We start from the raw sequence: 24,052 nt of genomic DNA, 5'->3' as shown, positions 1-24,052 counted from the left end.
TTGAGCTCTTTTGTCCTTAGTGTGCCCTATTGGGAGAAAGTTTACATTCTTTTTGGCAAACAGAAATCCTACAGATCCCACAGCACTATTCAAAACAGAAGGAGTTTTGACAAACACCTACACCTCAAATATCATCACAGAACCAGAACTAGTCATTTTTCATTTACTGTCTGTGGGACTCAAGTCAATGATGACTACACTTTGAAAGTAATCCATTTTCTGTGTAGCACTTTGGGACAGTCTGAAGAAAGGCACTACACTAATTCAGTCGTTTTCAAACAAAAAAAACTGAGTGATGGGTTTAACATGCATGACAAAGCACTCGAATGGTGGCAGAAAACAAAGTGGAACTCTGGAAATGAAGATCCAACAAACATTTGAATACATTTTTACATTTTGTACAGTTTATTTGAGAGGTGACAAATCATTGAGAACACTTTCCTAATGCGAGTGTACACAATATTCAAAATGTCTGATAATCTCAGGCAAATACCAAACTCAACTATAAAACAAAATCAGCAAAAAAACTGTCAGAAAGGTTTTTCAGATTTACTTCATTTAGGACTGTAGGCAAAATAAAATGTCTGAACCGTACTCCCAATGAGGGACCAGAATAACCCAGCGAGAGCTTTTCTTCCCCCTTACTGCAGATAGCAACAGAGTTTAGATGTGTCCTGCCCCTCACCCCTAACAATGGAGGAGACAGTTTGGATACAGGTTAATTAACATGCGGCAAAAAGTACCTATCTCACTATAGTGGATTATGCACCAATCAGGAAGCAAGCGGTTTGCACCAATCACGAATCAGCCTTTAAGCGGTTCTCCAGACCAACTTTCTTTAGAGATCTCAAACTTGCAGGTTTGCGAACTTCAGGAAAAGTAGAGGTTGGAAACATGATGGGAAAGCGGTGTCTCACACTAGTGTATGCATGCGGAATTCTCCCCTTTATACGTGGAGGTGTGTACTCCTACATAAATCAGCCCATGATGTGGAGATGCCGGCGTTGGACTGGGATGGGCACAATAAGAAGTCTCACACAGCACCAGGTTAAAGTCCAACAGGTTTATTTGGTAGCACAAGCTTTCAGAACGCTGCCCCTTCATCAGGTGAGCGCTGCTCCTTCATCAGACTCACCTGATGAAGGAGTGGCGCTCCGAAAGCTCGTGCTACCAAATAAACCTGTTGGACTTTAACCTGGTGCTGTGAGACTTCTTATTAAATGAGCCGTCACTGATTCTGTAAACATCCAGCTCCAGCTGCCGAGGTTGGATGCCCCTATACTGTGAACACTTTTCAGCAGTATGACGAGAAAAATTGCAAACCCTTCAAAATCTATTTTAATCGGAAATCTTTTAACTGTGAGAGAGAGCAGAATACGCACCGTCGCGCCATGCTTCCAGGCTTTTAAAAACTTCAATTCAAATTATAAAATGGATAACTGTCCTTTATAATAAAATAAATATTTTGAACACTTGAAACACAGTTTGCAGAGGTCACTTGGCTCAAGTATCAAGTTACGCGCCAGAACACAAAACAGCCAGCCAGGTTTACACTTCATTCGAGCAATCCTCACTCAAGCCACTAGATGGAGCATCATCAGAAGAGAAATGTCCTCCAGATGAGAAATGGGACATGAATCCACTCCCCAAAGTCTTCTGTTAGCTGATGACACAGTTCAACCAGCGCAGTGCCACCATCCTCGCTGAAAGGCAAGATATTCGGGTACAGAATGTCCTACATAGAAGGAGGACAAAGCAAATAAGTAAACAGCCTATCTTGGAACTTATTTTTCAAAAATAAATATAGATAAATAGAAGTTTTGGTTGGCAGGGCAGAGCTTGAATATTGCTAAAAAGAGACAGATTGCTGAAGCTTTCCATCAGGACAAATGCAAGAACGCCAAATTTCAAACAATTACACTTTATACCATAGGAGAAAAAGGATGCTGATTGGTTGGCAAATCAGCTTTGATTAGTCAAGGTGTTATCAATTTAATATAATCAGTCAAGCTCGTAATGTGTCTCATTTACACCTCATAGAATAGAATCCCAACAGTGCAGAAGGAGGTCATTCAGCCCATCGAGCCAACACCCACCACAATCCTCACTCCCGTAACCCCACATATTTACCCTGCTAATCCTCCTAACACTAGGATCAATTTAGCTTGGCCAATCAACCTAACCCGCACATCTTTGGACTGTGGGAGGAAACCGGAGCACCCGGAGGAAACCCACGCAGACACGGGGAGAATGTGCAAACTCCACACAGACAGTGACCTGATGCCGGAATCGAACAGGGGTCCCTGGCGCCGTGAGGCAACAGTGCTAACCACTGTGCTACTCGCTAGAAGTGATGTTCATTCATACACAGGACTGCTCCGAAAACAAAAGGCACATGTTCAGTGCTTGCACCTTTTCTTGAAATGCGGAGGCGCTTGGGAAGCTAACTGTTCCCCGTTTCCCCTTGGGAACGCCTCAGCCAGAGTGAACTTGCCAACCAATCAGCATCCTTTTCTCCTGTACTTCAAACTCGTTTGAGATTTGGCAGTCTTGTGTTTGGCCTGTCAAACATCTTGTGTATTTCTGTGAGGCATTTTTTATTCTGCCTTGTATGTGTGGATGAAATGGATCCAGTTATGGTGTGAACCAACTTGCAGCACTTCAGACCAGTTGGTAGGAACATGGAGTGCAGAGGATATTGGGACAAAGGGAGAAGAATTCTGACCAAAGGCATTGACAGCTGAGGCTTATATGAAACTTTAAAAAAGACTGAGGAAAGAAACGCACACAAACACCTCACAGGGGCAGTGGCTCTCCACCAGAACCCTGTCTATAGAAAATGACAGTAAGAGTTTTAACAACACATCAGAAAATGGCCTCTCGGGGATATCTGAATGGCTTCCTTCCAGCCTTTACCAAGATACAATAATCACATCCATTGCTGGTGGGTAGCTGGGGAAACCTCCCGCTGAGAACAGGAAATACAGTAACCAGGTACAGGTTGTCTTTGCATGGTCAGGTTAGGATTGATGACCCAAACAGATGACTCGATTTAAGATATTACCTTATACACGGAGAGAAGGGGTAATGAAGCCACAGCCCTCAAGGGTATCACTGCTGCAGCCAGGAAGGGTGACTTGGTCAGTCACTCAAAGTTGCACAGGAGAATTTGTTCAGCGGACTGACTACCTGGGAACGAATTTCCACACGAGTCTTACTGAGCAACTGGTTTTGTATACCATTGTTTAGTGGGTTCATAAAGATTCTGCCAATGAAGTGGAAATTATATCCAAAGTAATTTCATGTCATTGATATTTATTACAGGTTCCGGATCTTTGAGGGAAGTGAACCCACCTGTTTAAGAGTCTTACAGTCCTGATGAGTGCAAGACAAAAAGCTTCAGTAGCATGTTTCCTTTTTCAGCAATATAAATATAAGTTTAGAATCTCCTAGAAATTCTCACTACATTCATCCCGAGATATTTTATATCGCATTCTAAGCTGTTGTATGAAGATAGCAGTTTGCGTAATACCTTGATTCATTTGTTAAACTCGATTAAGTTTGGTGGCAATCAGAACTCGGACTGTTTGGTCAAATGCAGTGCAGACACAAAGACCCTGCTTATCCGGACTCCAGTCAAGGCTGCCTATAGGCTGGGTGGAGACGGTCACGTTTTGGAGCAGTATGACTGTGCCTGCGACTCCCATGTCTGTGTTCTCAGAGTCCTTCTTCGAGCGCTGGGCAGGATATTCGCTGGGAAACACACAAGGAGAGCAATGCATCAATTCAGCAGATATTCAGTTTCAACCACATCATTCAGCTTCTGTCTAAGAAACAAAGGAATCATGAGATGATACAGCATAGAAGGCCATTCAGCCCATTGTGCTGGTGCCAGCTCTTTAAAGGAATTTTCCAATTGTCCAACTCCACTGCCTTTCAGCTGAATATTCTTTCAAAATGTAGCATTTCAATAAATGGTGCTTTGTAAAACTTCTTTCTTTCACACCTTGGAGTGATTCTCATTTATGAGTTCGATGGGTTCTTTTTGTTAACAATCCTTTTGAGCAACTGTTCAAAAAGTTAAAAACCTTCCAAACAGAACTCAATGGGAAAGACAGAGACAACAATAAATAAGGTTAAATTCTCTGCATCGCTCATATAAATAATAATTACCAAGGTATCTGCTAGGAAATTCCAATGCAAATTTAGCTTAAATATAAAAGCAAAAACCAACGTCAACCCATCCCACAAATTGTGCTCAAACTCTTTCCTCAGAAACTTCTGGAAATCCGATTATACAAAATAAGAAACTAGAAATTGTTCTAAGATATCAACATGTATCAGAGCTCAGCTTTGTTCTTGCCACTTAGGCTATTGTTGCACCCGTTAAACATAAAATGACCATCGAACATATTACAGGTTCGTAGAATCATAGAATCCCTACATTGCAGAAGGAGGCCATATGGCCCAACCAGTCTGTGTCAACTCTCTGATAGAACATTTACCCAGGCCCTTTCCTTTCCCTCACCCTATCCCCATAGCCCCACCCAGGCCAAAGCTGGCCCACTAGCCTATTTAAGTTATTTGAATCCAGAAATTCAGCCGAGTTCAAATATGTTGAACACTAAGGGGTTTTGAAGACATGGGACCCCCGCCTGTACTGACACGGAGAGGTTTGCTGGCGGGGGGAGATGTGGAAATCAGCATCGCGGTCTGACAAACATTCAAAAATACAAAATAATAAAATTCTTTTTGACAACTTGCTTTTATTCTCTTCCATTCATCTGAAGGCTCCATAATATACATTATTATCCAGTTCCCTGGCCTCTTGCGTTAACAGAAGCCAGGAACAAAGTGCCTCAGGTTTGAGCTCAAAGTTACCTACAATTCACACGCATTTAAGCACCTTACTGTGTGTAGAAGGTTACTCACTATTTCCAAAGGTGCAGATTACCAGACCCTCCCGCTGTCATGAAGATGTCTCTGTTTTGTGGTAAGTGACGAACCTGCCAGATGGTTGACTTATACACCTGGGAAAAGCAGCAGACACACAAATGCACTATGTTTATATAAAAAAAACCTCAGGAGAGTGAGAGAGACAGAGTAACACCACCTGCCCTGCCTATCAACAGCAACAACCAGAGATCTGACTCACACACTTCATTGAAAGTAATTAACAGCTCTCTAAATGCTATCTTTGCGACAGTCCACAAGCCTTGCATTTCACCACAGCAGTGGACAGCTGACACCAGCATCACATACTGGCCACAGGCTGAGCTACTGTGGCAAATTCACGGGACTATTTTAACTGGGAGCGGATGATTGACAGGTGGGTGAGCAAGAGTGAAAGTTGCCCAAGGCCATCATTATGAGCCCCACTCAATGTTAACTCACAGGTCTCATGTGCGTCAGGTTGGCACGCTGCCCGATTTTGGAGCAGGGATTCTCGAGGGACTTTAGAAGCTTACAGAAAACATAAATAAAGCTCTTGAAGGGGAGGCGGGGGAGCTGCGATCACTGATCAGCTTCTGCAGCACAGAAGAAGTCTACTGGCCGATTGTTTTTGTACAGGTTTTTTGAAAGGCTCAAATTTGTCCCCCCTCTCTCTGCTCTGATGAAAATATTCTCCTTTCCAAGTATTTATCCAATTCCCTTTTGAAAGTTAGTATTAAAACTGCTTCTGCCATCCTTTCAAACAATGCATTCCAGATCGCAGCAGCTGGGTAAAAAACAAACTCGTCTAATATTTCCCCAACACGCAATAAATAAGAATGTGGCATCAAGACTGAGTGCCGGAGAGTGGGAGAAAGTGACCACCCTGACATCTCGTGTACCTGTCCTGGTCAGAAGTCTTTGGATGGGTGATTGACACAGAGTAAACTACGAGCCCTTAGAAATAAAGTCGGGCAGCCGCCTTCTTCAGACTGGAGGTGGATGAGTGAAGATGGAGGAAGATCGAGGGAAGAGTTCATGAACACTTCGACTAGAGACCAGAAGTGTTGCCACCACAGACTGAGATCAACACGCACTCGACCATCGGTTCATCCTCTGGGATAAGTGTTCCGCTCCCAGCTGTCACAAGTTGCACACTTTTCCTGTATATCTAACGAATGCATCAGGCCTAAACTTCTGCTTTGTAATAAACTACCTTAAAATTACTTACGAGTGCTCGATTGCCTATCTTAGGTACCTGTGGCTCCTGAATCTTACAATCTGGCCAAACCGACCCTGCTACAAAGAGGAACTGAGCCACAAGCTGCTCACAGCTTCACAGTTTCTAGTGGAAACAGTGGGATCAAGGGAAGCACGAGATGCTTCCATGACTTGAGTAGAGCAGTCAGAGTGAACGCAGTTCTTCCTTTCACAATAATAGCTAAAGGCTCTTCTCACCATTGCCAGAACCCTGAACATGCTCATATCCTTCTCCATTAGTCACAACTGGACACTGTAATAACCGCCCGCCTAAACACACACACACCTCTTGCTGGTTATGCTCACAGCTGCCTGTAACCGCATCTTGTTTCCACATGGTAGCAAGAGCTGCACAGGGAATACCACTGATAACATCTTCCATATCATAAACCCCAGCCACATTCTCTCCATTGAAGAGCTCCCCATTTTCCTGGCAATTGGTTTCTTCTAACTCTCAGTACCTACACAGACAGCTGCTGGTGAAAACCTCCGCCATGCCTCTGATAACCCCCCCAGACTCAAGTACTCCAACATTCTCCTGGCCAGCCTTCTACCTTGCCTACCCTCTGAAAATTTCAACTTATCCAAACCTCGAGTCCTCCCTCACACTATTCACCCATTAGCATCTTATCGAATGTAACCACACAAAAAGAACTTTCCCTCATGAGCATTTAGCCCTCTGCAGTCAAAGGAACAACTGCTTGAGGTCCCAAATATATCTGGGGCTCGTCTCCTCCCTCTGTGACTGGACCCTGAACTTCCTAACTCACAGACCTCAATCAGTAAGGATAGGCAACAACACCTCCTCCACAATCATCCTCAACACCGGTGCCCCACAAGGCTGTGTCCTCAGCCCCCTACTATACCCCTTATACACCTATGACTGTGCAGCCAAATTCCCCTCCAACCAGATTTTCAAGTTTGCTGATGACACCACCGTAGTGGGTCAGATCTCAAACAATGACGAGACAGAGTACAGGAATGAGATAGAGAATCTGGTGAACTGGTGCAGCAACAATAATCTCTCCCTCAATGTCAACAAAACGAAGGAGATAGTCATCGACTTTAGGAAACATAAAGGAGAACATGCCCCGTCTACATCAACAGGGACGAAGTAGAAATGGTTGAGAGCTTCAGATTTCTAGGTGTCCAGATCACCAACAACCTGTCCTGGTCCCCCCATGCCAACACTGTAGTTAAGAAAGCCCACCAACGCCTCTACTTTCTCAGGAGGCTAAGGAAATTTGGCATGTCCACTATGACTCTCACCAACTTTTCCAAATGCACCATAGAAAGCATTTTTTCTGGTTGTATCACAGCTTGGTATGGCTCCTGTTCTGCCCATGACCGCAAGGAACTACAAAGGGTCATGAATGAAGCCCTGTCCATCGCACAAACCAGCCTCCCATCCATTGACTCTGTCTACGCTTCTTGCTGCCTCAGGAAAAGCAGTCAGCATAATCAAGAACCCCACGAACCCCGGACATTCTCTCTTCCACCTTCTTCCATCAGGAAAAAGATATAAAGGTCTGAGGTCACGTACCAACCGACTCAAGAACAGCTTCTTCCCTGCTGCTGTCAGACTTTTGAATGGACCTACCTCATATTAGGTTGATCTTTCTCTACACCCTATCTATCAGTGTAACACTACATTCTGCACCATCTTCTTTCCTTTTCTATGAACGGTTTGTCTGTATAGCGCGCAAGAAACAATCATTTTCACTGTGTACGAATATGTGTGTCATTAAATAAATCAAAATCAAGTCAAATATCTGGTTATTCGGCTGGGAGTGAGGCGGAAGATGCTCACCGCATAAGACTCTGCATTGTAAATTTTCCAGAACTGAATCATCTGCTTTCAGCTCACGTTGCTCATTCCTGCAACCTTTCCAAATCTGTGCCATTTCACTTTGCTTTAAAAACTTGAGAGTCCTACAAATTCCAAATCCTCTCCGTGAAGGAAAAAAACCAATAATGATTTCACACTATGCACGAGTCACCGGCTGACAGGGCAGCAGCAAGAATGCTGCACTGGGAATGATTGCTGTTTGAAACATTATTTTAATTTTTTGATTAGTGAAGCTGTGCTATGATTTAGTTGCACTCAGCCCAGAATTTCCCCAGAGCATTGATGTTGAGGACCATTTAGGAAAGATTACATCCTTCCATTAACTCAGATTTGTCTGGCACTGAGTATTTGAGATAATGCTTACTGTTCGGCTGCTGTGAATCAACTGGAATGTTATGATATTTTCTGTTAGTCAGTAATGGTAAGTGGACATCTGATATACTATTTGGACAGTTTAAATGGCTGCGCTGAAGGGGCAATTTTACACAATGATACTTGTGGTAAGGAGTAGATTTCAGGTTAGTTCCTTCAATAAGTGCTACTTGTGATGTGGCTGGAGTCTGAATGCACTGCCTGACAGAGCGGTGGAGGCAGGTTCAATCGCAGCTTTCGAAAACGTATTAGATAATTCCCGAAGAGAAAAGAAATTGCCAGGCTAGAGGGAAAAAGGCAGGAGAGTGGAACAACCTTTTGGGGCTAATGGGATCAAGGGATTGGGGGGGGGGGGGGGGGGGGGAAGAGAGAGAGAGAGAGAGAGAGAGAAGGTGGAACCAGGATATTGAATTTGATGATCAGCCATGATCAAAATGAATGATGGAGCAGGCAGAAAGGGCCGAATGGCCTCCTCTTGCTTCTAGTTTCTATGCTCAAAGGCCAGCATTAACATGACTGACTGAACGGCCTCCTCCTATGCTGGAACCATTGTATGATTCTATATTTGATTAGTCTGTTATGTGGCAACCTGTGACATTTGGTTATGAAAGAGTCAAATCAAACCCGGCTCGGTGGCACAGTGGTTAGCACTGCTGCCTCACAGCATCAGGGACCCAGGTTCGATTCCCAGCTTGGGTGACTGTCTGGGTGGAGTCTGCCCGTTCTCCCCGTGTCTGCTTGGGTTTCCTCCGGGTGCTCCGGTTTCCTCCCACTGGTTAGGTACATTGGCCATGCTAAATTCTCCCTCAGAGTACCTGAACAGGTGCCGGAGTGTGAAGACTAGGGGATTTTCACAGTAACTTCATTGCAGTGTTAATGTGACTAATAAATAAACTTTAAAATATATATATATATAAAAAGGTAAGAGTGCAGCCTCTATACAGGTGGGACACCACAACTGCTGCAGTGTGGAGGGCTATGGACAAAACATTCAGGTGGGATTGGGCTGGTTGGTTCGTTTTGCAATTGGCACGAACACAATAGGCCACGTGGCCTCATTCTGCACCGTAAACTTTCTATGAGGCATCATTCTGTATCAATCCTTATAAACCAAGGGAACTCTGCCTCCTCAGAATTAAATACCTTTTCACTGACTGAAGCAAAACCCTTTGTCGGGTGCTGGGTCCTCATGTCAAACACGTGAAACTTTCCCTCCAAGGAGGTGGCCACCAGTTTATTCATGTTGATATCCTTTCTGTCAAACTCAACACAACAAACCTGCAAAAACAAGAACGGTCCCACAAATACAACATGTTTAGCTGTCAATGCCGAGAACGTTTCATTTCTTGAAAGAAAGGAAATGTTATTATAAAAAGAAACCCAAGAAATATTTTGGTTCAATACATTGGATGTGTGGAAAATGTAAATGTAGAATTCATGAAAAATGTTACTTTTTTTTCTTGATCAAACTGTTTTTTGTTATTTAATACCAAGTAATTGTAAGAATGTAAAACAATGGCAGGACAGGCTGGCATTGTTGTTTAAAGCCAAAGGCACAACCCCTTCAAAGCTGACAGCCATCCACACTCATGGCCCATCTTCCTGCCTTCACTCAAGAGTGGCTTAAAACAAGTGTCATTCTGGACAAATTTGAACGAAAACCAGGTGTTCCGTGATTTTCAAATCAGCACACACTGGCTGGAACTTTCCGGCTGTTCCTGCAGGGAGGATCTTCCCCATCGTGTGTGTGTGTGTGTGTGTGTGTGTGTCCCCTCGTCTCTCTCCCCCTCCACCCCCCCCCCCCCGGAAAACTCAGTGACAGCAGTGTGACCGGATGATCGGCCAATGGTGGGCTTCCTCCACCGCCATAAAACACAGCGCGGGGAGTTGGAAAGTCCCACCCCACACTGCACACTGCAATGAAGTTACTGTGAGAGATCAGAGGAAGGGTGCATGAGGTGGATTTTACAAGGGAGTTGGTTGGCGCCACATCAAGGTGAAATCTGGCTGCCCTGAGCAATAATACTCCATAGAATTATAGAATCCTACAGTGCAGAAGGAGGCCATTCGGCCCATCAAGTCTGCACCAAACACAACCGCACCCAGGCCCTATCCCCATAACCCCATTTACCCTAGCCAGTCCCCCTGACACTAAGGGGCAATTTTAGCATGGCCAATCCACTTAACCTGCACATCTTTGGAGCGTGGGAGGAAACCGGAGCACCCGGAGGAAACCCACGCAGACATGGGGAGAACATGCAGACTCCACACAGACAGTGACCCAAGTTGGGAATTGAACCCGGGTCCCTGGCGCTGTGAGGCAGCAGTGCTAACCACTGTGCCGCCTCTATGAGCGGTCTTAATTACTGCAGTGTGGGACTGCTGCCCTTCAAAACAGCAGAGCCCGCCCTGGCAACTCTAGAGTCCCATCGGCACCTGAAGAGAGTTGTGGTCAAAACTGGGACGACAAGCATCTCTCATGAAGAAGTGAAATGTCCCCCAGACTCAGGTAAGTCTCTGGGGGTGGTGGGGGGGGGGGGGGGGGGGGGGGGGGGCTGTTAGGAGACTCCAGTGAGGGCTTGGGGAGGGGGAGAGTTAAAGGGGCTGGCAGGGGAGGGAGGGGGAGTTAAAGGGGCCAGGGGTAAGGAGAGGTGGGACTCACCCGGCTGAATGGTCAGCAGCCCCATAGGGAGAGGTGAGGAAGATGGAGATGGCTTCACATTGGAGGCACTGTCAAAAATCTTTGGAGGGCTGAATAAAAATGAAGACCTGAAGCAGTAAGGGCTGTCAGTGTGAAGGGGGGAAAACCCTGCCCAATAATGTACAAAAGCCTGTGTTCTGAAAAAGGGTAATTTTTGTTAACTCCTTCTCTCTCCACAGACGCTGTTAGACCTGCTGAATTTTCCCAATGGCCCTCTGACGTCCCACCATGAGGCCATCATCATTGCGATTCTGGGCTCCTGACACAACCTTTCTGCAGGATTCTCACTGAGCACAATTAAGAGCTAATTGCCCCGTTAAATGCCATGATTGGCTCTCTAGAGTCAGATGGGCAGGCAGCTGCTGCCCTCAGGGAGTTCACCTCCTCGAAAACCTCCAGACATCAGGGAACAGCCCCAACACACCTTGGTTCAGGCCCCCACACCTCCTCCAAATCTCCATGGGACCAGAAGGATTCTACCTAGTTTGCAGCATGTCATGAAGTTAGGGGTTATTGCGACACTTTCTCCTAAAACCACTTTCTGAATATTCACAGCAGAAACGGCCCTCCAGCAATAAATACAGTCTCTCCAATTTTTCTGCCCTTCAACTTGTTAATAGGTAAGTAAGGAAAGGGACTCAGGAAGAAAAACTAATTTTCTGTATCTCCCAGAGTACTATTTACATCCAAGGAGAAAGTGGAGGCACTAATGGATTTCCTTGTGGTTAGTGAGCAGTGGCCCTAATAGAAACTGACACATCACTGCAAGACAAGAGAAAGAATTGCAAGGCAGAGAGGCTGAAAAAACAGAAAACACAAAGAGGGAAAAAAGTTTATTTTAAAAAGCAGTTACTATAAAATAGCGAACTGCAGATCCTTTGATGCAACACTGTTCGCTATTGTGTCATGATTTTTACATTCTGCCATGCAATTATCTTGTCACAACCAGCAGGGGGGCTTCTGGGTTTTGCACCCGGGTTAAAATCTGCTTTATTCCTTACCCCATTCCTGATGTTTTTTTCCCAGCGAAGCGACATAGTTCTCAGATCAAATAGTTTGATATCACCATTATCATATCCAGCGCACACACAGCGCTCCTGACAGCTGTACGCATGACCTATCCATGAAGGCATCACCGAAGGAGAGAATTCAGGAAAAAGAACAAAGTCAACTGAAGCCAGGAGTTCAGAACAAGAGAAATCTGAAATAATATCGATGTTCTAGAGCTTTGTTGCATATTGAGTCAAGTTAAACACACGATTAGTCAAGCTGTAGAAAATTTATGGAGAAAAACTCTCTTGTTCTATGTGCCCAAACATCGCCTACAAACAACATCTATTATTAAAAGTCAGGAAAAAAAAACTATAGTCAAATTCTGAAACTGAAGGCCATCTGATATATCAAAACATCTTCAGTTCAAATAATCTTATGCTTATTATGTCCATTATGGTCAAATTTGACCCACTCGCAGGGCAATATGTATTTTAAAATAAAGAATAATGTTGTAAAACATCAATGCACATTCAACTCCTCCCCAAGTTCTCTTGCGAAGTTATTAATCATTACGGATTATTTCAATATAGAATTATATTTAAGACATACCAAATGTTACAGACCAACAATCCCGCCTTGTATCTCCATCTGCGGGCTGCATGTTTGCCACTGGAGTGTCTTTTTGCCTTGGGTCCCAGACTTTTACCATTCCTTTCAAAAGCACAAAACACAATCTACATTCACTAATTTGCATGAGGTAATGCTCACACACAGAGGGAATTTTCCCCTCTGGCTCGCCACAGGAATCGCAGCAGGCAGGGGGCCAGGCCATGTAAAGGTCTATTGGCCTCAGGCGGGATTTTCCGGTTTTGGGGTGAGCGCAGCGGAAAATCCCGCCCAAAGAGAGTCAATTTCATTTACAGTGAGTAATTGGCACATAAAGCAAACCTTGACATTGTCAGCAACTTTCAACAAGACAAATCCAAGCAATCAAGTTTAATCCACCCCTCATTGACATCGGCATCTGATTTTGTTCTACAAAATGTAACATCAGCAAATTATCCTGAAAAAGCACAATTTATTATTTTGTTTCAAGTGGGTTCTTTAAGAATAGATCTACAATGTTAGCAAGTTGCTGAGAAGTCTACTTTAAAGGTGTATATCACGCCAGGCTTCTTACATGGCCCATTCATGCAACTAAAAAGCAGAGAGAATCTAACGCTAAAGGCTCCAGTAAGAAAGCTACACCCTGTGTCATGAGCAGTGCCACCAATTTGAAAAGGCAAAACCACTTGAGTATTTTCTGTGGCCCCAAAAATGGTACTTTTTTTTTTAAGTGGGCATTTCTTTTCTGAGGAAAGAGATGCTTCTCTACCTCCTTTTCTCTCTCTGTCAAGACTCTCTGGCCTCCCCGCAGGTTCTCTCTCAGGCGGGAGGCAGCGGCCCACTATTGTCGCTATCGATGGGATGTCCCACTGACTTCACCCCACGCTGCCGGGGAACCCGTGACAGGGCTGAGCTGTCGGAGAAACCAGAAGATCCCACCAGCTTGAACAGAGAGAGAATTCCAGCCTTTGTACCTGAATAAACCGGGGTATGATTCCACAGATACTCAGTGTGATGCTAGATGTTAGTCGGTATGGACTTGATGGGCAGAATGGCCTCCTTCTGCACTGGAGTGATTGTATAGACCCCGGATGTTAGCAATTTATTCAAGCATGGAGAACACCATGCCTAATTTGTTCTGACACCAATCCAACATTTGCACTTTTCAGCAAGGATTATGGATGATATTTAAAAACAGAAACCTAGGTTATTCTTACTTTTGCAGCCCAAGAACATGGAAGACCAAACTGTGACCACACAATTAACACCTGGACAGGAGAACAACATCTAGAACCTTCTGGTCAGTCACTGAGCACTGCACCTGGCTGTATCTTTATCCATTAGGAAAAACAGGGTGGTCACCAAGCTTCACTGATGTAATCACACTTGAACTGAATGGCTTGCCGGGTCATATCAGAGAGCAGTGAAGAATCACAGAATCCCCACAGTGCAGCAGGAGGCCATTTGGCCCATCGCGTCTGCACTGACCACAATCCCACCCAGGCCCTATTCCCATAACCCATAATTGACTAGGTCAATTTAGCATGGCCAATCAACCTAACCCATACATCTTTGGACTGTGGGAGGAAACCGAAGCACCCGGAGGAAACCCACGCAGACACGGGGAGAACGTGCAAACTCCACACAGACAGTGATCCGAGGCCAGAATTGAACCTGACCCTGGCGCTGGGAGGCAGCAGTGCTAACCACTGTGCCACCATGCCGCCACACATTGTCACCCACATTGCTGTGGGTCTCTAGTCACGCATTGTCCAGACTAAGGATATTATTAAACTAGAAAGAGTGCAGAAGAGATTTACTAGGATGCTACCGGGACTTGATGGTTTGAGTTATAAGGAGAGTCTGGATGGACTGGGACTTTTTCCCCTGGAACGTAGGAGGCTGAGGAGTGATCTTATAGAGGTCTTTAAAATAATGAGGGGTATAGATCAGCTAGATAGTCAATATCTTTTCCCAAAGGTAGGGGAGTCTAAAACTAGAGGGCATAGGTTTAAGGTGAGAGGGGAGAGATACAAAAGGATCCAGAGGGGCAATTTTTTCACACAGAGGGTGGTGAGTGTTTGGAACAAGCTGCCAGAGGTAGTAGTAGAGGCGGGTACAATTTTGTCTTTTAAAAACGCTTAAGACAGTTACATGGGTAAGATGGGTATTGAGGGATATGGGCCAAATGCAGGCAATTGGGACTAACTTAGTGGTTAAAAAAAGGGGCGGAATGGACAAGTTGGGCCAAGGGGCCTGTTTCCATGCACTAAACCTCTATGACTCTATGACCAGGTAAGAACATATTTCCTTGCTGAAAGGAGATTAGTGAGCCAGAGTGGGTTTGTGTGATAATTTCATGGACTAGTTTGCAGCTCCAGATTTTAATAATTGAGTTTAAATTCCACCAGATGCTGTGAGCCCATGTTTCCAGAACATCAGCCTAGCCCTCTGGATTACTAGTCCAGTCATGATGTGGAGATGCCGGCGTTGGACTGGGGTAAACACAGTAAGAGTTTTAACAACACCAGGTTAAAGTCCAACAGGTTTATTTGGTAGCAAATACCATTAGCTTTCGGAGCGCTGCTCCTTCGTCACCAGCTCTGCCGCCAGCTCTCTCCAGATAGTTCTGTAACCATTGGCACCTTTTCCTTTCTTTTACTTTAAAATTTACTTTATTAGTGTCACAAGTAGCCTTACATTAACACTGCAATGAAGTCACTGTGAAAATCTGCTCTACAACTGAAAATATTCTCTCCACAAACGATACACATTGAGAAAGCTCAAGTAAATCATGATTTACTGAAATCCTAGTGATACTTTAAGGGGAAAAATATGCAGAGCTATGGGGAATTTGGATCACCTGTATGTGTGGAGTTTGCACATTCCCCCCATGTCTGTATGGGTTTCCTCCAGGTGCTCTGGTTTCCACCCACAGTCCAAAGATGTGCGGGTTAGGTTGATTGGCCATGCTAAATTGCCCCTTAGGGTCAGGGGGACTAACAGTGTAAATATGTGGGGTGACAGGTATAGGGCCTGGGTGGGATTGTGGTCAGCGCAGACTCGATGGGCCGAGTGGGCTCCTTCTGCACTGTAGGAATTCTATAAGTGGCACTGACGTGAACAGTTCCTTTAAAGAGCTGGCAAAGACGCAATAGGCCGAATAACCTCCTTCTGTAATGTATCATTCTGTGATTTCAAGATAATAATTAAGAAATTTCTAAATGTTCAGACACCACTGGAGGAAAGCTCCAGGGTTTAGCAGTGAACACACACATATCAGTATATTTCATCATTGCAGCATTTAAACAGACTCTAGAGAACAGGTTAAGGGTCACAAGAGAGGAATAATTTGAATGAAATTTACCATCTCTGCTGCCAGTAACCACTTCTGGGGCTCCTTCCCCAATGCCCAGGCCTCCGACACCATCAATGCTGTTTATGATCTCCTTGTGTGCTTTCACTGAATACACTGGCACCTCCGGTGCCTCCAGATTCCTGGGTAAAGGAAATGAGAAAGGTGAGGAAAACTCGAAAAAACCCCAGAACAAACCTGGCAGAGAATGCAAGTGACTGTGAAACTACTCGTAACATCACGAAAATAGGAGGGGCCATTTCACAAAAATTTGTTGGTGTTTCTTTTTAAAATGCACTGTCAGGGGCAATTTCAGATAGGCTGGCATAGGAAGGTAGGACATTGGTTCAGATTGAAAAGGTAAGTTTTCATCACAGTCCTGGTACATGATGGTGGAAAATTGCTGTTGTGCCCACTTCTTTGCAGCTGACTCTGAGCAGGTTTATTTTATTCATTCATGGGACATGGGCATCACTGGCTGGCCAGCATTTATTGCCCATCCCTAAGTTACCCTTCTTCAGAGGGCAGTTGAAAGTCAATCACATTGTTGCTGCTCTGGAGTCACATGTAGAACCACAGAATCTCTACAGTGCAGAAGGGGGCCATTCGGCCCATCGGGTCTACACCAATAGCAGCCAACCAAGGACCTATCCCCACAATCCCACACATTTACCCTGCTAGTCCCGCTGACACTAAGGTGCAATTTAGCATGGCCAATCAACCTAACCTGCACACCTGGAGGAAACCCACACAGACATGGGGAAAACGTGCAGACTCCACACAGACAGTGACTCAAGCCGGGAATTGAACCCAGGTCCCTGGCATTGTGAGGCAACAGTGCTAACCACTGTGCTGCCCTAGGCCAGACCAGGTAAGGACAACAGATTTCCTTCCCTAAAGCACATTAGTGAACCAGTTGCAACAATCGACAATGGTTTCATGGTCATCAGTAGATTCTTAATTCAGGATATTTTTTATTGAATTCAAATTCCACCATCTGCCGTGGCGAGATTTGAACCCGGGTCCCCAGAACATTAGCTGTGTTTCTGGATTAATAGTCCAGCAATAATACCACCAGACCATCGCTTCCCCCTATAAGTCGATAGCCTCCGCTGTTTAACCTGCTGTGGCTTGCAGAAAACAAAGAGGGGAAGACAAGTGAAAAATATTATCTTAAGCCCGCCACATTTCCTGCTCTTACAGGCTCCCTAAAATACCGTCCTATCTGTATCATTTCCTGCAGCCTCACGACTCTTTGACAATTGTGTTTTTTCAACTCTGGTCTCTTGCTTATCTCACATATCCGTCTTTTTAATTTTTACTCCATTCTTAAAGTTACAAAGCCAATGCTCAGAGTGGACCGGGCAAATCCAAATCCATCTCCTTGCTTGCTCCAAAAACTAATTTCAAATGGAATCCGATTCAAGATTCCCACAAGAGAGACAAACAAGATCTAAGCTGACAAGATAACGCATTGCACCCCATCTTGGGCTTGATCTGATGTTTGACCTTGGCCATAAGAACAGATAGTACACTTGATCTTAGCCAAAAGGCCATTCCTTCAGCCGGTGCACCTTAGGGTCTGACCTCGGCAAACCTCGCCCTCTCCTCCTTACAAACACTCTTGAAAAAAAATCTTTATCTTTGGCCAGACCTTCAATCTCCTCTCCAACTATTTAATTTTTTGACTAGTGTCAATTAAGTGCTCCTGTGAAGCACAGAGAGGTTTCGCGGTGTTAAAATGTGAGAACAATTGCATGTACATAATATCTTTAATACAGCAAAATGACTCAAAGAGCCTGTCATTTCTCTACCCCGTCTAATCCTTAAACACCATGATCAATTACCCCTGAACTTTCTAATTTCAGGGGAAATACAAGACAGTTTTATGTAACCTGCCCTCATTGTTTAACCCACTAATCCTTGGTATTGTTCAGGCAAATATTTTCAAACTGTAAAGGCCTCAGAATCGTACATAACAGGAGAGTAGTGGGGATGGAGGGGAAGAAAACACAATTTTTGGAACAAAAAATTCAATTTTTGTTTAAACTTTGAGGATCATCATAGCCTAATGCTAAATATTGATCAGTCTATCCAACACCTTCATGTTCCATGCCCTATGAGGGTGGGTGTGACCATGGACATCCACAATTATGTTTGCCAAAGTATTGCAGTAATAATAACAGAAAGTGCTGGAAAAACTCAGCAGGTCCGGCACCATCTGTGGAGAGAGAAACAGAGTTAGCGTTTAGAGTCCAATATGACTCTTCAGAGCCGGTTTCAAAGGCGGGACTCAAAACGTTAACTCAGTTTCTCTGTCCACAGATTCTGCCCAGACCTGCTGGCTGTTCCAGCACTTTCTGCTTCTATTTCAGATCTCCAGTATCCACAGTAGTTTGCTTTTATTTTAAAGTACTGCCATGGCTTGCCATTGTGCTTCCGATCAGCCCATATGTAACTGAAATCAGTTGCCAGATAAAAATTAACACCCGTGTGTGGAATTTTGTGCTATCATTACAAAATTCCACCGAGCACAACCCTCTCCACCAAAGTAACATTGCATGAGGTATTAGAAAATATTATGGCCTGTGGTAATAAAATGTATACTAGGCCATCCATAATTTATTAAACAGGAATTGTCAGCTTAATTCACCAAGAACTGTGACAGTTGCAGAAAACCAAAACTTACAAAAGTTTTTTATTTCGGTGTGTTGAAGTCATTGGCTAGGCCAGCATTTATTGCCCATTCCTAATTGCCCTCGAGAAGGTGGTTGTGAGCCACCTTCTTGAACCACTGCAGTCCATGTGGTGAAGGTACGCTCACAGAGCCATTAGGGGGACTTCCAAGACATACAATTTGCCTGTTTACGCCTGGAATGATTACAGTGAAAGGATTTTCTTCCTCGATTGACTACAAAAGCTGAAAAAATTCCACCCTTTGGCAATATGTTCAGCAATCACCTTTAATCAGAAAATTTAGATGCCACATAAATGCTGCCAAAGTGACCTGAGAGATTGCCATAGCAGGTTTCAAAATGACCATCCTTCTCAAGGTGTTATTTACTCAACAATCTTTCATTCTCGTCACAGCTCCAAATGTACAACAGTGGCTTCGCGAGGTTTTGAATACGTACCAAATGTGCAGATTTCCATCAAAGTCACCAGTTGATAGATACCGCTGTTGCAAAGAGGTGGCTCCAAAGGTGCCGCATTTAAAAGGTTTCGATTTTTCAATCTGAAAAGATTTATTTTTCAAGTTTTGAAAATGAGGATTAAGTGGCTCAGCAAGCAGTACATTCAATTCTGAATTCTAATGCAGGTCATCGTGAGAGCAGAATAAAGTTGTTGAAGAGACTTTGATTATATTTAGTCTCCCAGCACATTATCAATGAGTAAGGCAGACAGCAAGGTAAATTTGCTGTCACCTTACCACTGTGAGCAAAGAAACAAACTCTTACAAGGAAAGCTTTGCCTAACTCAGCCATAGACACCTCTTGGTATAATACCAACAATGTTCAAGCAGTTAGCTGGCTACACACCAGATGTCCTGCAGCAGTACAGGTGGTAACCTTTGTGTTTTGGCAACCTTCAACGCAGCAGCACTTTGCCAATTCTGCTCCACGTCCCTACACTGCCACTCACACATCCAGAAGGGGAGGTTGGTGACCCTCTCCTAGGTCTTGGACGCCATCATAAGCAGAAGGATTTGTCTTTCAGCTCCTGCCTACCTCTCGTTGGAACCTCTGTGATTGACCAAACAATGACACTGACCAGCAGACATCAGTTCGCATCCTACCACCTTCTGACAAATTATACTGATGCTTTAACATGTTTCTCCTATTTACACAGAGCTGTGCTGTATCCAATCACAATGTAATATGGCCAAATTATGCTGTTCCATCACAGATTCAATTTCTGGTCTGAGAATAGAATCATTGACACTGAAACACCCATGTTATGATTTGAAATACATATTAAAGTAATATTAATTACTTCCACTTGTGAGGGAGTCTAAAACAAGAGGGCGATAAATATATGATCACCAGTCAATCCAATTGGGGAATTCAGGAGAAACCTCTTTATCCCCAGAGTGATGGGAATGTGGAACTCGTTACCGCAGGGAGTGGCTGAAGTGAATAGCGTAGTTGCATTCAAGGAGAAGCACACGAAAAGAAAAAAGAAGTGACCACCAGAAGTGCTTTAAAGTTACTGAAGCGCTGTTCTGAATTGTAGTGACTGTTGTAATGTAGGAAACACAGCAGCCAATTTATACTCAACAAACCCCTGCTCGTCCTCAGAATATTGCCATGGAATTTTTTACACCCACCCAAGCAGCCTTGATTTAATATTGCATCAGAAAGACTGCACATTCAATAGTGCAGCGCTCTCTCAGTACTGCATAGGAAGATCAGCTTTGATTTCTGTGCTCAAGCCCGAGAGTGGGTATTAAACCCCAGCACCTTGTGATTCAGAGGGGAGTGTGCGACCAACTGAGCCACATGAGGGAGAACGTAAATGGAAGGATGTTGATGGGTGAGACAATATAGGATGGGAGGACTATTTAAGATTATCAATTGGGCTCGCCTTGTGGTACTGGAAGCTACATGTATTAATGCACAGAGCCTGGTCTGTGCAGAAAGAATATGTACACACTTTAGTTGAAACAGGTGCAAACAAAATAAGCCAAAATAATTGGTTCATTCCTTATTGCAACTGAGTAGCTCTTTCGGGTACCAACATAATAAACGAACTCAAACTAACTTAGGGACAAAGTAAAAGGGACAGCTCCCCAAAAGGAAGGGGGGAACAGCCCGAACCAAAAACAAAGTCGAAAGGAAACTTAAAACGTCAAACCAAAAGGTGATTATCGGGGTCGATAATACACCCCAGCCCCTGCGGTGCCCAGCGGTCGCGGAAGGCGTCAACCGCGCCCGTGGACACCGCATGCTCCCTCTCCAGAGACACCAGGCTGCGAATGTAGCCGCGGTAGAGGGGCAGACAATCGGGATGGACGGCCCCGTCGATCGCCCGCTGCCTGGACCTATTGATGGCAAGTCTCGCTAGGCCCAGGAGCAGGTTCACGAGGAGGTCGGCATCCCGACCCTCTCCGCACCAGGTGCCCGTAGATCAGGAGCGTGGGACTGAAGTGCAAACAAAACATCAATAAGAGGTGTTTGAGGAAACCAAAAAGGGTGTGCAGCCTAAAACACAGAACGTAGACATGATCCACGGACTCCACGTGGCCACAGAAAGGGCAGTGCAACTGAGTAGCTCTTTCGGCACCAATCAAGTAAACGAACTCAAATTAACTTAGGGACAAAGTAAAAGGGGCGGCTCCCCAAAAGGAAGGGGGGAACAGCCCGAACCAAAATCAAAGTCGAAAGGAAACTTAAAACGTCAAACCAAAAGGTGATTATCGGGGTCGATAATACACCCCAGCCCCTGCGGCGCCCAGCGGTCGCGGAAGGTGTCAACCGCGCCCGTGGACACCGCATGCTCCCTCTCCAGAGACACCTGGCCGCGAATGTAGCCGCGGTAGAGGGGCAGACAGTCGGGATGGACGGCCCCGTCGATCGCCCGCTGCCTGGACCTATTGATGGCGCGTCTCGCCAGGCCCAGGAGCAGGTTCACGAGGAGGTCGGCATCCCGACCCGCCCCTCTCCGCACCAGGTGCCCGTAGATCAGGAGCGTGGGACTGAAGTGCAAACAAAACATCAATAAGAGGTGTTTGAGGAAACCAAAAAGGGTGTGCAGCCTAAAACACAGAACGTAGACATGATCCACGGACTCCACGAGGCCACAGAAAGGGCAGTGCAACTGAGTACAGATGCCTGGTTTAAATTTTCAAACAATGCTTGGCAGTTAACTGTTAGTCACCATTAACTATGGTAATGCATCCACCAATCAGAGTCCACTTGCTGACCAATCAGCAAACCACTTCTCAGTATAAAGTTGTTGTTTCCCGAGATTGGTAATCTTGATGTGGAGATGTCAGCGTTGGACTGGGGTGGGAACAGTAAGAAGTCTCACAATACCAAGTCCAACAGGCTTATTTGTAATCACAAGCTTTCGGAGAGCTGTTCCTTCACCTGGTGCTGTGAGACTTTGTATTGGTATTCTTGTGATTGTCCTGGTGAGTGCAATATGAAAAGTTTCAACAAAATGTCTTAATTTCAGCAACAATCAAATTCTGTATTACCAAAAGACTTCTTGTGGTCCATGTGCGAGGCCACCCAGATCCCTCTATACCACCAAGTGCTGCAATCTCTCTCTTCATTTAAATGTTTGGGTTGGGCTGAATGGCCTGTTTCTGTACTTTGAATGCAATCTAATGAAAAATACTTGTTCCTGTAATGCAACAGAACAGGGCATTCAGCCCATCATGACTGTGCCAGCTCCTTTGCTAAAACAAGAACAATCCAACTAGAATCGTTGGAGCACAGAAGGAGGCCAGTCAGCCCATCATGTACGTGCTGGCTCCTTGCAAGTACAGCTTACCTAGTCCCACAACACTACAAATTTATTTTCAGGTAATTATCCAATTCCTCTTTGAGAGCCACAATTGAAGCTGCCCCTGCCACACTCAGGCTGTGCATTGCAGATCCTAACCACTCACTAATCCCCTACTCTAAGTGATTTGTACTGCCCACTTTTTCAGATAAGCAGCAGCTGGGTGAACATGTAAACATTAAAAAATAACTCAAAGAGAAATGTATCTGCTCTTATTTGTTGTGAAAAGCGGCCGGAAAGAAAGTTTGTCCCAAGTTAGCCCCGGTCGCTATGGCAACCCCGGGGCCTAGGCCTGGGCCTCTCCTGGCCGATCACCGACCTCCTTGATCAGCGTCAGCTCGCCGTGCGACACCTCGTAGATCTGCAGCACGCCGGTGCCGCGGGCGAAGTTGCCCATGCAGACGAACTTGGCACTGCACGGGATCCATTTGCAGTCGAACAAGGTGTAGTTGAGGGATTTCTGGATGTGGCTGATGATCTGCGGCTTCTCCAGCGCCGAACTCATAGTGTCCCCTCCCCCACCGCCCCGACAGCCCTGCGCATGTGCGGCCGGCCCGGCCCTCGCCAGCTCGGCCCTGGCCAGCTCTGCCGCATGTGCAGCCAGCCCGGCCCTGACCAGCTCTGCGCATGTGCAGCCAGCCCTGCCCTGGTCAGCTCTGCGCATGTGCATTCTGCACGGCCCCTGACAGCTCTGCGCATGTGCCCCCAGCCCGATTCCGACCAGCGCGACTTGCTCAGACAGCTGTGCGCATGTGCGGCCAAACTGGCAAGTTGTGCCACACCACGTGGCGAAGACCATTCAGCCCAGCTGCTCCATACTGTCACCACACCAGCCACCTCCCAGCAGATGGGTTTTTAACAACAATCCATCCTCATCTTCACGACCATCATTTTCATTATCACTTTTCAATAGGTCTGGCCCTTTATTCCAAATTTATTCGTTAAATGTATTTAAGTGTCTGCAGCTGTCATTCATAGAAATCATAGAAAACCTACAGTGCAGAAGGAGGCCATTCGGCCCATCGAGTCTGCACCGACCACAATCCCACCCAGGCCCTACCCCCACATATTTACCCGCTAATCCCTCTAATCTACACATCCCAGGACTCTAAGGGGCATTTTTTAACCTGGCCAATCAACCTAACCCGCACATCTTTGGACTGTGGGAGGAAACCGGAGCACCCGGAGGAAACCCACGCAGACACGAGGAGAATGTGCAAACTCCACACAGACAGTGACCCGAGCCGGGAATCGAACCTGGGACCCTGGAGCTGTGAAGCAGCAGTGCTAACCACTGTGCTACCGTGCCACCCAATCGTTGCTGAGAGGAAGCTTTTCACCCGAGTTGTCTCAGGCAGGTTCGAACCAAGGGCCCTCGATTTTACTGGCACGCCCATCCCGAGACTCGCAGGACGGCGTTCTCCGTTGGCCTTCAGGATGGCATGGTGGCGCAGTGCCTCACAGCATTCGATTC

At 45.4% G+C, this 24,052-nt stretch overlaps 1 protein-coding gene across 2 annotated transcripts; it reads right to left on the bottom strand.

Annotated features, from left to right (window-relative positions):
• Nucleotides 1–382: 382 nt before the first annotated feature.
• On the bottom strand, nucleotides 383–23,201 carry dnaaf10 (dynein axonemal assembly factor 10). Of its 2 annotated transcripts, XR_013499692.1 has the most exons (10): nucleotides 22,898–23,109; nucleotides 19,203–19,303; nucleotides 16,081–16,211; nucleotides 12,717–12,818; nucleotides 12,116–12,231; nucleotides 9,557–9,691; nucleotides 4,933–5,030; nucleotides 3,533–3,753; nucleotides 1,172–1,735; nucleotides 383–1,098 (listed from the first exon to the last, which is right to left on the bottom strand). XR_013499692.1 is itself a non-coding variant. In XM_078230394.1 (9 exons), the coding sequence occupies exons 1-8, from the start codon at nucleotides 23,081–23,083 to the stop codon at nucleotides 3,546–3,548; spliced, it is 1,077 nt and encodes a 358-aa protein (XP_078086520.1). In that variant the 5' UTR covers nucleotides 23,084–23,201; the 3' UTR covers nucleotides 383–1,735; nucleotides 3,533–3,545. The 2 variants fall into 2 exon arrangements, 1 of the variants encoding a protein (XP_078086520.1); XM_078230394.1 differs by having other exon boundaries at nucleotides 383–1,735; nucleotides 22,898–23,201.
• Nucleotides 23,202–24,052: the final 851 nt, after the last annotated feature.

This window comes from Mustelus asterias, chromosome 15 (genome assembly GCF_964213995.1).
Source record: "Mustelus asterias chromosome 15, sMusAst1.hap1.1, whole genome shotgun sequence".
NCBI classification, from domain to species: Eukaryota; Metazoa; Chordata; class Chondrichthyes; order Carcharhiniformes; family Triakidae; genus Mustelus; species Mustelus asterias.
The sequence above is the reverse complement of the archived record's forward strand: the minus strand, read 5'-3'. Positions and strand labels throughout refer to the sequence as shown.